Consider the following 17,143-nt stretch of genomic DNA (forward strand, 5'->3'; position numbering starts at 1 on the left):
AATATGTGCACACCATGTGGGCACGCGACAAGAAAAACCAATGATTGCAACAATTAATAAATAAATTTTATCTCTCACTTTAACAATTATCTCTATAACTTCATCATTATCTCATCTAATTCTTTTGATTTATCTCTTCCCATAACTTTATCTCTGATCCTCGTCTTTCTTGGTTTAACCATTTAGCCCTTTTACGTACTTGTGAACCGTTGGGATTAATTAACCATTCAAACATTGGTTTTTCTACCAATGAGTTTATGTCGGTGAGTTATTTTAATTCGTTAGTTAGAAATAGTTTCTTCTTAACCAAACTAACTAAACAACCTAATCATAAAAAAAAGATATTTTTATACATGACCAAATACAGCACTACATATAACTGGATACATGCACATCACACCACAACGCCCCAGTTCTACACAAAGCAAGCAAAAACAACACTCAAAACAATCATTCACAATGTTCACACAAGAAAATAAACAACAAAAGAATAAAAAACATGGCTTATATTACAAGGAAACACCAGTTATACTTGTCTGATTCACTTTGACTTGGTCAACTCCATACTGCATTCCCATAGCTTCTTTGCCAACCCATCATCTCTGGCCTTACTGCCGGGTTTCGCCTTATTATTATCGAGAAAGTATCCGCCGCTAACTCCTTTCACCTTTGGGCTTAATGCCAAATAGCATGTGGTTGAAGCTCCCTAAAACCAAAATCAAGTAACAATCATCAGTATTCAGTTATGACTTACATCGTATTTGGCCTTCATTTAATCCATATCAAAAAATAATTAAGGATCCAGGAAAAATGTATAAAAGAGAAAAGGAAGAAACCTGTTGGACATTCTTTTGAACATGTTTGAAGACTCCATATATGCAAACTATATATATGTCAAGAAAGTTGAAAATTAAACTTAACATCATGAACAAGGAAAATGAAAGTGTTCAGAAAAAAACAAAATGGAAAAGTTTGTAATTACTTGACAAAAAGTTCGAGTGACGAGAGATATCGGTTGCAATGATTCCAGGATGCAATGCATTGATAGTTACGTCGGCCCCTTCTTCCTGTACTCGGTTATAAACATGCACGCGTTAGTCACAACACAAAACTAAGACCAAAAATACTGACAAAACTAAAACCAAAAATTCTAAGAATTACCTTGAGGCGCCTTGCTAGCTCCTTAGCATGCAGAATATTAGCAAGCTTTGATTGCCCATAAGCATACAAACTATTGTAGCTGAAAAATTAACACAAGGATATAATATTAGTTGAATTCAAGTATCATAAATATTACCAAATCTAGGAAATTGATCATCGTTAAGGTTTGAATGTTTATGTGGATCCTGTTTTAATCTCTAATAAGGAAATTAAATAGACTTCACAGTCAATACCTTTTTTCATCATTTAGCTTGTCAAACATGATTCCACCTTTGTAAGTCAACTTATGAAAGTCTGATGCAACTAAGACAATCCTCCCTTCTTGTCCACAGCTCTTAGCAGTATTTTTCATCGTATCCAACAGCAGATTCGCCAAATGAAAGTGCCCTACATTACAAGAAGAAAGCATGCTTTCTATTATGAAAATCTTTTCTAGGAGAAACAAAAGTATGACTTGTGAAATGAATCATACACAATACATGATAACATTGGTCAAAGGCATACCAAGATAGTTAGTTGCAAACTGACTTTCAATTCCGTCTTTGGTAAGGGAAAATGGAGGGCAAAACACCCCTGCGTTACCACTGCGGACAAATTTAAAATCAATCAATTAAACTCATACACTTTATAGTTAAAATCAAGTTTCAGATTAAAAGTAATGTATCTTACATGAGGATGTTGAGGGGTAAACCCTTTGAAATATACTCATTTGCAAAGTTTGTGATAGATTCCAGTGAGCTCACATCAATCTTCATAATATCAATGGTAGCACCAGGGGCAGCCTTTTATTATGTTTTCCTTACATTTTGCAGCAGATTCTACGTTCCTCACTCCCATAATTACAAGTACACCGCGCAAAGCTAACACACGCGCGGTTTCCAGGCCAATACCGCTTGTAGGTCCTGAAATTAAACAATAGAACCATGTTACAGCTAAAGATCGGTTAATATATATACAACTTGTATTAAAGTATTATCTATAACAAAATTTTATTGCCAGTGCCCAGTGGCCAAATCGAATAATAGGCCAATAGTGTTTTCAGATTTGATACGATTATTTTTTAGCCATTGGGCCCCATTTTTGTTCCATTACATGAATTAAGTCTCAATATTTTATGTAGAAAGAAAGATGGTGGAACAGTTTGAAAGCTGTGATTGCTCCAAATTAGTCAACATCTACAAGACTTAAGCATTGATTACTAGATCAAATCACAAGCATAATTTATCACCCACTTGATTCACAAAACATAGCACAAAATCAAGATTCTTTTGTAACTTCATGTGTATGTTGATCTAATGGATAGAAACAAAAATCCCAGAGGAGTTCTTGAAGAAAAATAATCTAAAAGTTGCATAAATTTTGAATACTTGATATATTTATTTAGAGAGAGACAGAGGCGGAACTAGAGGGGGTCAAGATGATCCACTAACCCTCCGGCCACGGAAATTTGTTGTCTTTTTTTATAAAAAAATTTGAGATTTTTCTATACAAAAACATAATATGGATCCTCTAGTTATAGCCACTAGAGAATATAGCCTTATAATGGCCCTGATGAAGTCGTGGTTCCGCCACGAGAGAAGAGAGAGATAGTGAGAGAGAGAGACAATCCTGTAACGATAGCTGTTAAGCCATGGCCATCAATTCCTTGTGTCACATCTTCAGCTGTGTTTCTTGCTGAGAATCCTGACTCTCCTTTGAATCCAAATAACCAAGGCATGTTTTCAAGAATTAGAGAGACACAAAAGTTGGATGGTTTTAAGGTTCTTTTGTAGTAATAATTTGTTAAGGTTGTCAGTCAAGTTATGCCAGGGGGGGCGAGGGTTATATACACTCAAAGAATCTGGATGACCGTTGACCTGTACAGGTGTGTCATGGGCAAATTCATAAAGAAACAATAGTGTGTACAGATAATGAGAACATGTTCAAGTTGCCACTTATGACTCCATTCTTCATCCAGTGGATAGAACTTTCCTTTCTACGGTTTGAAATGTGAACGATCAAGAGGTGATTACTTATAAGTTCACCTTCATTATTGAGGATTTATTTATCATCAAAAGTTGACAACGTTTTATAATTGGTATTAGTTTTGTATATTTGTTGATATGAAATGAACAAGGGAAGGGAAGTTAGGTTATTTTTTATTTAAAATTTGAATTTGACTGTTAAATTTGGGAAAAAAAGGTATTGTTGATACAACAAATAACGGTACGGGTATGGTATAGACGGATCCAGGAGCTCAAAGGGTTTAAGCGTTTTGCATAGTAAACAAACAGTTAGCTTATTGAAAGAAGGGTCTCCTTTGATCAACCTTCACCGTGAGAATAATTTAGTTGTTCTTAGAGAGTACGGAGAGAAATGGATTTAGAATGTCATAGTGGAACTCCTTGACCAAGCTGGCTCCTTATGGATAAAAGTTGATGCTATCAGAGACTTTGATCATTTAAGCTTATGAGCTATCAGAGTTAAAAGTTGATGGGTTTAACCGTTTAACTACTTTGTTTGTCTTTTGAGGTGAACCCATCCAGGTCATTAATTAAGAAATTAATTCTAGTTTGTTCTTTACCAATAAATTAATTGTCATCGTTTTTATTGTATATACCAAAACATCAACTTGGTGTTTTCATTAGTAAGATTCATGCCAGGCGTATTTTATAATGGAAATTTAAGAAATATAAAGCAAAATGGAGCTGGAAAGAAAGGTATCAAATTCCAACAAATATGAATTAAGTATTGAAGACATGGACTTTAAGTCTTTAATAATAGGCTATCGTTCATAACTTTAGTAATAAATATTATAAGAAAAACGAAATATTTATAAAATACATTTAAAAGGACTTAATTACGTTAGAAATATAATAAGAGTAACAATAATGCAAAGAACAATCGAGTAGCAAAAAAAGATATCGAGACTATACACAGTTTCTTTAAAACATATTTTATGTTTTATTTGGAAACATGTTTGTCTCTAAAGTCCGCAATGGTGAAAACCAAATAAATTGAACTTCACCATTTTGTTGCTAAAACTATTTTGTGTGTTTTAAGTGTCCTGCCTTCATACAAAGTCTCTCAATTTTTAAGTTTTTCAAGCTTTCTCACAACTAGGGGTCTAAACGGGCCAAGGCGTTATAATTAATCGAAATCGGCTTGTTTAGAAGCTCGAATCAAATCAAGCTTAAATGAACATGAGCCCGGGCTTGAGCCTAAAAGTAATCCCGTTTAATAAAGAAGCTCAGACCCGAGCTTTACGTATTTATCAAGCTTGAGTAGACAAGCTAGCATAAACAAGCCTATTATTTATATTAGTTTTTGAAATATATTAAATAGATATTTAAATAACATTATGCTCTATGCAAAATTATGATGAAATAAACTATATAACTAATATATGTATATATGTTTGTGTGTGGGTATAAATTAATTAAATAATAAGGCGTATGCGAGCCAAACTCAAGTCCAACTTGATCGAGCTAAAAAAAACTCACTGATCACGAGTTTATCTCAAGCTATAGAGTTAAATGAGTCTGGCTTAAGCTCAAGCTATTAATTGATTTTAAAATTATTCAAACCATTTTAAAGACATGAAACTCATTTTTAGGGTTTTGAAAGAGCTAAACGTATTCGTCTTGGAATGATTCTTGAAAAAGAGTTCCTGACTCGTAAATGTTTATGTTTATGGACTTGTAGATTAACCATAAGTTTGTATTAAGCATCCACGCTATCATGAGATTTAGATTTTTAATTTCAGACCTTTACAGTGTCCAGTTTATGGATATGAACCTCGTATAAAACACATGTTCGATTATGGTCTTACGGGTTTAAATCTGTTTAACTTGACAATGTAATTTTTTTATTTTTTTTTACCTATGCACCCACTGAATAAGGGTTTGTAAAATTACCACAGTGTGGCTATGAAATTATGTATACATGAAGATAATGGTACAGAGACTGTATAGGTGATCACACGGTCCGTGTAATAATTAAGTACACAGTTTGCATGCACAATTTTTGTTAGGTTTCGAGCCAAACTTAATCCGTTTGTTATCTAACCATTTTAATCATTCCAAAACATGGTATTAATCATTGTGAACCACTATCGATCATCTTACTTTGCCTTATGAGGTTTAGAACTATAAACCTAATAAAAACTTATGAAACTAATGGGTTAAAAACAAGTTCTTACCTCAACAAGCTTCTAAACACTTAGAATAACTTGGACAAGACTTGGATATGATCTTAGCACTTCTAGAAACGTGTGTGTGTGTGTGTGTGTGTTTTAGGATCACTTTAAGGTGAAGATGCATGAAAGAGTTCTCTTCCTGGCTTCAATTATAGGCTCAAACAACTTGGATAAACTAGCATCTATTGTTGCATGACACGTTATGGCTTGTTGTCAAAATTGGCGACTCTCTGGCTCAGTCACTACACGGACCTAGATTGAGGCCATCTACATGATCCGTGTGGCTATCGTAGTCGACATACTCATTGTGGATAACACATGGACCATGAGAAACACTACACGGTCCATGTAGCCAACTTTGGACCATGAGAAATACTACACGGTCTGTGTAGCCAACTCTCCGGATATTTAATTGACTTATACTTTGAAAATTTTATATTTTGACCCCTCAACTTCCAAAATGTTCAAATTAGATTGAAACTTAACAAATGTTACACTTCAGGGTCACCACTTGTTTCCTTGTCTAAAGAAGGCTTGTACACTGACAAATTTGTAATTCCACCCTCCTCCGTTGTGGAAAAACTTCCCACTCGTTCCACCATTTCCTTTCGAATGGTTTTCATAGTTTCAGGCTTGCAACTTTGATCATTGATATATGATTCATCTTAGCTCCAACAAATAATAATCATATTAATCGCGGTTACATTACATATGATTGTTTGTGTCCATAGTTAGTGGAAAACGCATATTCACTAGCTTTAAAAACAAAGGGAACAACATGCGAGCAAAGTTGCTACACGATTGTGGATTTATGTTTGATATGCATTTTGTGATATTAAAGTATATATGTTAAATGAGCAAAGTGGATGAGCGACTATAACAAGTACGTACGTACTCCATGACATATGGCAATAGAGGTATGCACTATGCAGGTATTGTAATCTCAGAAATTATTAATTGCTTTCTGATCTATGGATAGCTCATTTTTAGATTAAATTATTCCATTTATACACGGAAATAATAATGGGATAAGACGGAAAGTTGTTATAAAGGAAAGGACAAGTAAGTGTTAATTAGATGTTTGACATCAATAGTCTAACAAAGCAACACTCAAACAACATTCACATAATATGAAATGACAAATTAAAGAAGAGAAGAGAAAACATGGGACATATTACAAATGAAACATCATACTAGACATGTCTGATTCACTTTGACTTGGTCAACTCCATACTGCATTCCCATAGTTTCTTGGCCAATTCATCATCATTGGCCTTACCGCCTGGTTTTGCCACATTATTATCGGCAAAATACCCACCGCTAATTCCTTTCACCTGTGGGTTTAATGCCAAATAGCATGTGGTTGAAGCTCCCTAAAACCATAAATAAAGAAACATTTATCATTTATTAGTTATCACTTATTGACATCAATATTTTGTGGGTCCTAAAATGAAATAGGAACAAACCTGTTGGACATTCTTTTGAACGTGTCTGAAGACTCCATATATGAAAACTATATATGTCAAGAAAGTAGAAAGATAAACTTAATAATATGAACAAGAGAAATGATAACTGTTTTGAAAAACCTAAGTGAAGAAAATTGTAATTACTTGACAAAAAGCTCGAGTGACGAGAGATATCGGTTGCAATGATTCCAGGATGCAATGCATTGATAGTTACGTCTGCCCCTTCTTCCTGTAGTCGATGATAAACATGCAGTTTGTCAAAACACAACTTAGTAATAATCCTCATATTGCAAAAACTATGACCAAAATAATTACCTTGAGGCGCCTTGCAAGCTCCTTAGCGTGAAGAATATTAGCAAGCTTTGATTGCCCATAAGCATAGAGACTATTATAGCTGAAAAGTTTATACAAGGATATTAGATGATCTCTCTTTAAAATCTCCATTAAGTTAAAAATGTTTTGTGTGTGTTTTACTTTAACATACTAATGGAATGGACTTAATACCTCTGTTCATCATTGAGCTTGTCAAACATGATTCCTTCTTTGTAAGTCAGCCTATGAAAATCTGATGCAACTAAGACAATCCTCCCTTCTTGTCCACAGTTCTTAGCAGTATTTTTCATCGTATCCAACAACAGATTCGCCAAATGAAAGTGTCCTGTATTATAAGAATACATGTTTTTCATCATGAAAATATTTTCCTAGGAGAAACAAAAGTGTGACATGTGAAATGAATCATACACAATACATGATAACATTGGTCAAAGGCATACCAAGATAGTTAGTTGCAAACTGACTCTCGATTCCGTCTTTGGTAAGGGAAAAAGGAGGACAAAACACCCCTGCATTACCACTGCGGTCACAAAAAATTAATTGATTAAACTTGCACAATTTAAGTTTTAGATTAAATTGTAATGTATCTTACATGAGGATGTTGAGTGGTAAACCCTTTGAAATATACTCATTTGCAAAGTTCGTGATAGATTCCAATGAACTCACATCAATCTTCAAAATATCAATGGTAGCACTAGGGCAACCCTTTAATATGTCTTCCTTGCATTTTGCAGCGGATTCCACATTCCTAGCTCCCATAATTACATGTACACCGCGCAAAGCTAACACACGTGCGGTTTCTAGGCCTATACCACTTGTAGGTCCTGAATGATACAACAAATTGTTTAGATGATGAAATTAAATAGTCATTCACTATAAGTACAAAACGATTACAATAAAGTGGCAAAACATTCATAATGTTTATAGACATAACAATTTATGGATATCAGGCCTAACTCCACGAGCCAATATCGATTAATCCAGGAGACAATACAAATTGTTAATATTCAAACTCCAAATCTTTAAGTTATCTAGAGAAAGCCTTACCACCTTGGCAAGCTCAAAGAAAGCCACCTTTTTAGTAACCTCAAAGTAAACTCAAAAATATTGTAACAAAATAAGTAAATCATGGTCAATAACAAAATAAGCAGATTATGTGAACCAGGTAACAGCTTTTTTTATTTATAAAACTTAAATTGCTGGTGGATAAAACCAATAATAGACTATAATAGTGTGTTCAAACTTGATATGATAATTAGTTAGGCACTGGGCCCCATTGTGTTCCATTTCAAATTTTATGAATCAAGTTTCAGATTGATCCAAATTAGTCAACATCTACAAGATTTAAGCATTAACTACATAAATCAAAGTGGCCTTAGCGCTGCGAGGAGTTAATTTTGGGAACCTTTCGTGTAACTCTTGTGGTGAGCACGAAGACGCTGACCATTTATTAGTGAATTGCCAATTTGCGAGGTCGGTTTGGGTTCAACTTTGTATTTGGGTGAAATTACCGGTTAACGGGATTTTTGAGGATTTAAATTCTCTGCTGCAAATGTTCCTTAGCTGGACATGTAATCCAAAAAGAAAAGAGGTGTTGATGCCGACAGTTTTTGCTACTTTGTGGAGACTTTGGTTATTTAGAAATGAAGGTATTTTTTCCGGAAGGATCGCGTCAAGCGTCAACGTATTGGATGATATCAAAGAACTAACCTTCCTGTGGATAACTAGTCGCTCTAAATTTTCCATTGTGGAGTGGAGAGCTTGGTCTGAGATGTCTTTGGAAAGCAATGAAAGGGTAGGGTAATTGTGGTTTTGGTGTTTGGTGTCTTGTCCAGCCCCTATCTGGTCAATGGTATTGTATGTAATTCTTGTTATGTTGAATGAAAGTTATGCTTTTCAAAAAAAAAAAAAAAAAAACTACATAAATCAAATCACAAACAATATTCATCAACCTCTTGATTCATGAAACATAACACAAGATCAAGATTCTTTTCAAACTTCATGTGTTGACTTATGTTGATCTAATTGATGATAGTTTGAATACTTGAATATCTATCTATTTTTAAGAGTGAGAGGGGGAGAGAGAGAGAGAGAGAGAGAGAGAGAGAGAGAGAGAGAAACCTGTAACAATAGCAGTTAAACCATGGCCATCAATTCCTTCTGTGACATCTTCAGCTGTGTTTCTTGCTGAGAATCCTGATTCTCCTTTGAATCCAAATAACCAAGGCATGTTTTTCAAGAATTAGAGAGACAAGAGACACCAAAAATGGATGCCTGTAGGGTTCTTTTGTAGTACTTCGTTCAAGGTTGTGTGACAAGTTATGTCATGAGGGGAAGGGTTATATGCACTCAAAGAATCTGGATTAATAGACCGTTGACACTGTACAGTACTGCACGTTCAAGTTGCCAGTTTTGACTATTGACTGCTTTCTTCACCTAATGGATATAGAACTTTCTTTTCTTTGATTTGAAATGTTAATGGGAAATTCCACATATGCTGATAGCCTGATATTCATTATTGAGGTTTTTGAGTTTGACATAATTGTTAAAATGAATAAGATAAGATATATTATTTTATAGGGAAAAGATATAAAGTTGAAGCTAATTTTTCATCATTTTTATGCGCATGCACCAAAACATCAATCTGGTGTTTATTAGTAAAAAATCTAAAAACCCAACTACAACCACATTATACATTGAAAATTTAAGAAATATAAGGAATATGGAGTGAAAAAGAATATCAAATTCCAAAATATATGAATTAATTTATTTTAAACGACATCTAAGTTATCCTATTAAGATCATGAGTTATGGCTTTATATGTCACGTGACGCCCAGTCAGAGTTATGGTTTTATACAAAAATAATGGGTAGTCATAAAGTCTCACCCTCAGACATTATGCGCCACGTGGCGCCCAGTCACTTATACATTTTTTGTTTTCTTAATATTTACTAAAGAATAATCAAATAATAATAATAATATTTTATTAAATTAATATTACATTAAAATAAAAAACACTACTCGTCGTCTTCGCCCTCTTGTCTTCATCGTCTTCGCCCTCGTCGTCTTCATCGTCTTCGCCATCGTCATCGTCATCTTCATCATCGTCTTCATTGTTGCCCTCGTTTTGATCATCGTTTTCATCATGCAAAGGCCGATACATCCAAAGATGTTGGACCAAATCCTCCTTTAGTGCGTTATGTATCTCTCTTGACCGCACGGAATCCGAGTTTTCGAGTCTTTGCTCCATACTTGCTGGAGTCCGTGGTGGATCCGGGTCCGGTATGAAAGTTGAACATATTGCTCTTCCCTCGTCCTCGATGATCATGTTATGCATTATGATACAAGAATACATAGTACATTTCATTCTTTCTAAAGACCATAGAAGACAAGGATTTTTAACAAAATGTCATCGTTATTGAAGAACACCAAAACACCTCTCGATATCCTTTCTCACAGACTCTTGCACTTTCTTAAAATACTGTCTTTTTTCATCTATCGGGTCTCTAAATGTTTTAACGATTATCGCAAACTCTGGATATATTCCATCACCCAGATAGTACCCATGATGGTAGAAGTTATCGTTAACCTAAAACGAAGCGACGAGAACGTTCCCAGATATGTAACTCTCCATCACAGGAGACTGCTTTAAGACGGTTATGTCATTGTTGTAACCGGGAACACCAAAGAATGTCGACCAAATCCAAATGTCGTATGAAGCAATCACTTGAAGGCTGACCATTGGTCCCTTTTGGTCACCTCGTGTGAATTGACCTCGCCATGCAGTTGGATAATTAGCCCATTCCGAATGCATGCAATATGTGTCTCGTAAAGACGTTGTAGATCGTTATAGTTGGGCTCTCTCAGATAATGTGATCCATATAGTTTCAATATTCCTATATTTTACACAACTTTTATAAAATAATTGATTTAAGTAAACGTACAAGTGATAAAATTATTTAAAAAAAATGTACCGTAACAAAAATACTTCAAGGTGTCCCGAGTTGTTTTCTCGGTCATCTTTAAATACTCGTCGTTGATGTCGGCCGTGTTTCCGTAGGCGAGCACGCGTACGGCTGACGTAACCTTCTGAATAGCCGTGAATCCTAGCGTCCCTCGACCATCCGGATTTTGCTTAAAGTAATGAAGCTCACGCTCCAAATCATTGGCGATGCGCATAAATAAATTTTTAAACATCTGAAAACGACGCCTAAAGGTCTTCGGGGTCTTGTATCTCGGCGAGTCGCGGAAGTAATCCTTCATCAACCGGTTGTTGGCTTCGGTACGATCTCATTCGATATATGCTCTTTTTGAAACGGGGGGTGGTGGAGAGCTAATCACACTCGTAACGGAACTCATATAAGTTGTCGCGAGCATAATCGCACTCGTAACCGCCTGTTCCTCCGCCTCGTCGTCGGCTTGTTGGTCGGGCCCGAAAAACCGTTTATATATAGATGGGAGATCCATTTATATAGTGAATTTTGTGTGAGGAAATATAGAGTTGAAATAGATTTTTTATAAGTTTAATGAGTTTTGATTGGGGATGAGTTGGTTTAATATATAGGAAATAATAAAAAAAATTAAAATTCCAAAGCCTCCCAACGGTAACTTAACGGCTACTTTTCTTGATTTTGGAGCCATTATACGCGTTATATATATAACGCTTAAAAAAAATACCAAAACGCCGGGGGGCGGTGTGCCCCCGGCGTTATAACACAAAACGCTGCCATAATTGAATGACTACGAATGGTCTAACTAAAACCATCCAACATATACATTGCATGATTTAAATTAAGTAATAAGACCATGTGTACTAGAAGAGTTATGGGTAAAGTTATGGCCCATAACTCTTCCTTACACCGCCCCCCTCAATGTTATGGGTAAAGTTATGGGTTCAAAGTTATGTACATAACTTTGAATGGTGGTGTTATGGGAAAGTTATGACTACACCCTCTTTTTGTAAAAATCGCAAATTTATAACTCTGACTGGACGCCACATGACGCATAACGCCTAGGGGTGGAAAGTTATGACTACACATGGTCTAAGACGTAGATTCAAGCATCGTTAACGTGTACCCTTCACAACTTTATATGTATTAAATTTTATAAGGAATGAAAATTAATACATTTCAAAAAACTAACTATACAATTGAATTGAAGTAACAATAAGGCAAAGAACGAGTAGAAGGAAACATCCTAAGGCCCCGTGTTTGATATTATTTTCTTAGAACATATTCTATGTCTCATGTGAAGTTAGTTGGGCAATGGTGAAGAGTTGTTTCAAGGGTAAAGCTTTCTCGATGGCCAACATGAAAAGGAAATTAAAATAACTTCATTATGATGGGAGAGGTGGTGCAAATTGCAAATTTAACTTCATAAATTTTTCGTTGTAAGTTGGTTGTTCTACATTATGTCAGTTGTTTTTTCATTTTTTAATTTATTTTTGAACGGCTTGTTTTTTGTTATATATGTTGGGCTTTTTGCTTTATTTGAGTTATCCTTTTTTGGTTTTAACATAATGGTCTTTAAAGTTACTTTAAATTGTTAAACACTTTAACCATGATTATATTCTTGATCGTAACTAGATAGATAATTAAATTCTTAAACACGTTAACCAAGACTACATTAGGATTTTAATATTCGACATGGAGTAATGGACCCGTGATTATTTTAATAGAGTAATAAAGGACCCACTGCTTTTCTAAAAGAAAACGAATAATTATAAACGCGTGAACAAGTTAAATAAATCGATGTACAAGCTAAAATATCTCCAATTGCAATAAAATAACTGACTTTAGATCATATATTAATTGTCATGGCATCCTAGATTTAAATCATAGTAAAAAAATGTTTAATACACAACCGAAACTTCCTATTAAACATGTTTTTATTTCTAAATAATTTGGTGTGACTTGAAAATATAATGTTCTCTCTCTTAGGTCATTCATGATGATAAAGGGGTAATTTGGTCAATTAACCAATTAAAGCCATCTAATTACATCCTTTTAATTGTTTATTATCGAACTTAAATTGTTTCATTTCAAAGCATATATTTAAATTTTAGTTGCACAATTTAAAACTAGTGTACTGATATTTAAGTTGTAGTTATTTTGATTGAGTATCCTGTTTATAAATTAAAACAAACTAAATTTAAATAATTCAAAGTATTTTGATTATATATATATTAATAAAACCTAGCACATAAAACATTAAAATATATTCAAAAGGGGTAATATGAAAGCTTTTAGAATTTTAGTTTAGTGATTGGTATCACATCAAATTTAAAAAAAATGATTGAAGCTGAACTTGAGATGAACTTTTTTAAGAAATATAAATTTGAAGACAGTTGGAGAAGTGAAAACGGGATTGTTGAGGTGTTGTGGGATCGTTGAGGTGGTGGTGAATGGCAAAACATTAGCCTAGGCGTTAAACGTACGTGGGTGGGTCGGGGAAGCGACGGCAGCGGTGTGGACCGGTGACCGAAGATGGCTTTTACAAAATTACAAAATTCTTTGGTACCCAATGGTAGGGTATATCTTTTAAATATATTGAGCTTCTTGTTATCTATAAAACTTTTTTGAGATCATTTAATATAGATGTTCCTTTCAATCACAATATTAAACACCAATCATGTATAACTAAAAAACATAAATGTCACATGAATATTTCTGACACGTTCAACAAAACTGAAAGCTCTATTTCATTTCACAATAGCAGTCAAGGCTGGCAGCTTTTGACCACCATGTATACACGGTCACTGGTCAATGGTCAATCCAAATACTTCCAAGTGAATTGTATATAACATCTGCCTTGTTGACATAAACCTTGAACAAATTACTACAAAAGAACCTTACAACTTAAAAGCATCCAACTTAATTTTGTGTCTGTTGAAAACATGGTTTGGCTATTTGGATTTAAAGGAGAGTCAGGTTTCTCAGCCAGAAACACAGCTGAAGATGTCACAGAAGGAATTGATGGTCATGGTTTAACTGCTATTGTTACAGGTTTCTTTCTGTCTCTAGATTATTATGTATACATATTAGTTACTTAAATCAGTTTATGGTACCAGATCTTAAAGTTAATCCATGTTGACCTACCTGAAGATCATTCATAGTAACCTTTTTTTTTCTGGTCAACTGCTTCTGTTTTTGGGCTCACTTATGTTTAGAAGATGAAGCAACTGCTTCTGTTTTTGGGCTCACTTATGTTTCTGGTCAACTGCTTCTGTAACAAGAAGCAACTGATCTTGTAACTGATCAAAAGATGAAGCTTAAAAACACAATAGATCTGGAAAATAACTTTACATCAAATCAGAAAAAAATAAAGAAAATAAAAACTTCTTAAAGTCAACCTCGGATGCCTCTTAATGGAATAATGGTCCAGTTTCACTCCAACTAACCAATTAACATCATTCATTTTCATATATTATGTTTTTCATTATTTTGTTTCGTTAGTTCTATTAAGTGTTAAAAATTAAAATAGAGTTAGTAACATATAGTTAGTGAGTTAGTTAGAGAATACAACTAATAGGAGGCTTGGCACTACAAATAGGTGATTTGAAATAAAATTTAATAATTTACAAATTTGCTATGCTTTTATATCTTTAATTTTTCATCATCTAAAAGAGTAGTTGTTTTCAGGACCTACTAGTGGTATTGGCTTTGAAACCGCACGTGTGTTATGTTTGCGCGGTGTACATGTTGTTATGGGAGCTAGGAATGTGGAAGCAGCCGAAAAATGCAAGGAAGAGATAAAAAAGGAAATCCCTAGTGCTACCATTGATATTTTGAAGATTGATGTGAGTTCGCTAGAATCCGTCACAAACTTTGCGAACGAGTACATTTCCAAGGGTCTACCCCTCAACATCCTCCTGTAAGACACATTATAATTTACACTTTTCGTTGATTTAATCTACAATTTGATTTGAACTTTGTATGAGTCTAATTAATCGGTTGATTTTGTCGCTTGTAGTTGTAATGCCGGGGTGATGATGTCCCCATATGCACTTTCTAAAGATGGAATTGAGAGTCAGTTTGCTACTAACTATCTTGGTATGTCAGTATGTCATGTGACCGATGTTTTCATGTTTCATATGTCACACTTTGTTTCTCCTAGGAAAAGATTTTCATAACGGGAATCGTGTTTACTTTGTATAATATAGGAAACTTTCATTTGGTGAATCTGTTGTTGGATACGATGAAAAATACTGCTAAAAATTGTGGCCAAGAAGGACGGATTATATTGATTTCGTCATTACTTCATAGGGTGACTTACCAAGGCGGAATCGTGTTTGACAAGATAAATGATGAACAATTGTATGTGTACTCTCTCTATAACATTTTACAATTGGACTCAATTAAAACATTCAAGCCTTAATGTGGATTTTAATCATTTAATCTAACGATTTGTTATACCGTTAACTTTTCAGCTACAATGCTTCCTACGCTTATGGACAGTCAAAGCTTGCTACTATCTTGCATGCTAAGGAGTTAGCTAGGCGCCTTAAGGTAATTATTAGGATCTATAATTACACACATAATTACTTTATATATATACATATGTATCGTACATTATACGAGCCGTTTTTAAGTTGAAATTGCATGTTCACAGGAAGAAGGGGCGAACATAACTGCCAATGTGTTACATCCTGGAGTCATTCCAACCAAGCTTTCGCGTCACTCGGGCTTTATGTCAAGTAATTATAGATCTTTCTGCTTGTGTCTTTAAAAAACTGTAAAAAAATGTTCATGATGTTAACTTCATCTTTCTACTTTCTTGGCAGTTTTCTTATATGGACTGTTCCAACACTTTCAAAAGAATATCCCACAGGTTTGTAATTTTTGCATCTTTTTCTATTGTCATGTTTAAAATGTATATGTGATAACTTACAATTGTTACTTTTTTTTGGTTTTAGGGAGCTTCAACCAGTTGCTATTTGGCATTACACCCGAAGGTGAAAGGAGTTAGCGGCGAGTATTTTTGTGACAATAATGTGGCTCAACCGACCGCTTACGCCAAAGATCCCGAGTTGGCAAAGAAACTATGGGAGTTCGGTACGGAGTTGACCAAGGCAAAGTGAACCAAACAAGTTTAATTTTGTTATTTTGTTTTCCGTTAATGATGTTTAAGTGTTGTTTTTGCATGATTTTTCATGGAACCAGGGTGGGTGTGGTGTAATATGCTTTGTATTTTTAATAGTGTAATAATAAGAGCAACATATTAAGGTGTAGTTGAAATTACAGATATCATCCTAAGTCGATGTTATTGATATGGTTCATTAAGAGAGTTTATTTAAATCAGGTATATCACCTGCGAGTTGCGGGGCGAAATCGGTCGGTAAAACCTGGGCCAAATTCAGTTGGTATTGGCTATGTTCGTTATGAACTTAGAAAATAAATTCGTCATGTTAACATGTTCATAACAAAAGGAAAATAGCGGCACTCGTATAGCGCATTATAAATAAATCAACATATTCATTCGGTCGGTAAACTTGGGTGTTGGTAAAACCCAAGTGTTACGACGGTGAGTCAACGCGAATTCGGACAATATCGTTTATGTTCGTTACGGTATTAACAACGTTGGTAAAACCCGAGCGTTAAACCAAAAACCTAAATTTGTCAAATTAACATATAAAAAAGAGCATCGGGTGAAAAAATAAAAAGTTATAAAACGACATTTATTTGGTCGGTAAAACCAAGACGGTGGTAAAGCTCAAGTGTTGTTCTCGGGCGTTGAGACGATAAGTTGACATGAATTCAGTCAATTTTGATTATGTTCGTTACGGTACCGAAACTAAAACAGAATATAAGCCCCTCGCCCCCCTCCTCTAAAAAAACAACCCACCCACCATTGAGCACATGCTGTCATGCTATATTAACACGTGCTCAAAGGGCTCAAGTCCCTTTGGTTATTTTTTCATGCGTGTGTTGACCTCATTGAGGTGTTAGTGTTTGTGGGGCTGAGAGACAGTGGCTTCGTACCGGGACAGGCGGTTTTGAGAGCGGAA

At 34.7% G+C, this 17,143-nt stretch overlaps 2 protein-coding genes and 1 pseudogene across 3 annotated transcripts; 1 reads left to right on the top strand and 2 right to left on the bottom strand.

The window, feature by feature from the left end:
• Positions 1-292: 292 nt before the first annotated feature.
• On the bottom strand, positions 293-2,975 carry LOC143537667 (short-chain dehydrogenase TIC 32, chloroplastic-like; annotated as a pseudogene). Its single transcript, XR_013136103.1, has 8 exons — positions 2,773-2,975; positions 1,831-2,066; positions 1,666-1,745; positions 1,395-1,548; positions 1,162-1,240; positions 983-1,067; positions 837-883; positions 293-706 (listed from the first exon to the last, which is right to left on the bottom strand). The product of XR_013136103.1 is annotated as a short-chain dehydrogenase TIC 32, chloroplastic-like (transcript).
• Positions 2,976-6,379: 3,404 nt separating this feature from the next.
• On the bottom strand, positions 6,380-9,477 carry LOC143537666 (short-chain dehydrogenase TIC 32, chloroplastic-like). Its single transcript, XM_077031385.1, has 8 exons — positions 9,259-9,477; positions 7,730-7,961; positions 7,578-7,657; positions 7,309-7,462; positions 7,120-7,198; positions 6,949-7,033; positions 6,805-6,851; positions 6,380-6,711 (listed from the first exon to the last, which is right to left on the bottom strand). Exons 1-8 carry the CDS (start codon positions 9,365-9,367, stop codon positions 6,547-6,549), a joined length of 951 nt encoding a protein of 316 aa, XP_076887500.1. The 5' UTR covers positions 9,368-9,477; the 3' UTR covers positions 6,380-6,546.
• A 4,458-nt stretch (positions 9,478-13,935) lies between these two features.
• LOC143537670 (short-chain dehydrogenase TIC 32, chloroplastic-like) lies at positions 13,936-16,366 on the top strand. The gene is made up of 8 exons (XM_077031387.1): positions 13,936-14,141; positions 14,778-15,009; positions 15,109-15,188; positions 15,299-15,452; positions 15,566-15,644; positions 15,748-15,832; positions 15,920-15,966; positions 16,052-16,366. Exons 1-8 carry the CDS (start codon positions 14,033-14,035, stop codon positions 16,214-16,216), a joined length of 951 nt encoding a protein of 316 aa, XP_076887502.1. The 5' UTR covers positions 13,936-14,032; the 3' UTR covers positions 16,217-16,366.
• The last annotated feature ends 777 nt before the right edge of the window (positions 16,367-17,143 follow it).

This window comes from Bidens hawaiensis, unplaced genomic scaffold, assembly GCF_021521415.1.
Source record: "Bidens hawaiensis isolate Kalapana, Puna unplaced genomic scaffold, B.hawaiensis_p1.1 tig00011271_1, whole genome shotgun sequence".
In the NCBI taxonomy this organism is placed as follows: domain Eukaryota; kingdom Viridiplantae; phylum Streptophyta; class Magnoliopsida; order Asterales; family Asteraceae; genus Bidens; species Bidens hawaiensis.

Excerpts from the sequence above, each read along its gene's own strand:
- LOC143537666 (XM_077031385.1), bottom strand. The coding sequence starts at position 9,367 with ATGCCTTGGTTATTTGGATTCAAAGGAGAATCAGGATTCTCAGCAAGA. Across the intron at positions 7,463-7,577 it reads GTTTGCAACTAACTATCTTG|GACACTTTCATTTGGCGAAT; the intron begins GTATGCCTTTGA and ends CTTATAATACAG. Across the intron at positions 7,034-7,119 it reads AGCTTGCAAGGCGCCTCAAG|GAAGAAGGGGCAGACGTAAC; the intron begins GTAATTATTTTG and ends CATCGACTACAG.
- LOC143537670 (XM_077031387.1), top strand. The coding sequence starts at position 14,033 with ATGGTTTGGCTATTTGGATTTAAAGGAGAGTCAGGTTTCTCAGCCAGA. Across the intron at positions 15,453-15,565 it reads AAGATAAATGATGAACAATT|CTACAATGCTTCCTACGCTT; the intron begins GTATGTGTACTC and ends TTAACTTTTCAG. Across the intron at positions 15,833-15,919 it reads TCACTCGGGCTTTATGTCAA|TTTTCTTATATGGACTGTTC; the intron begins GTAATTATAGAT and ends CTTTCTTGGCAG.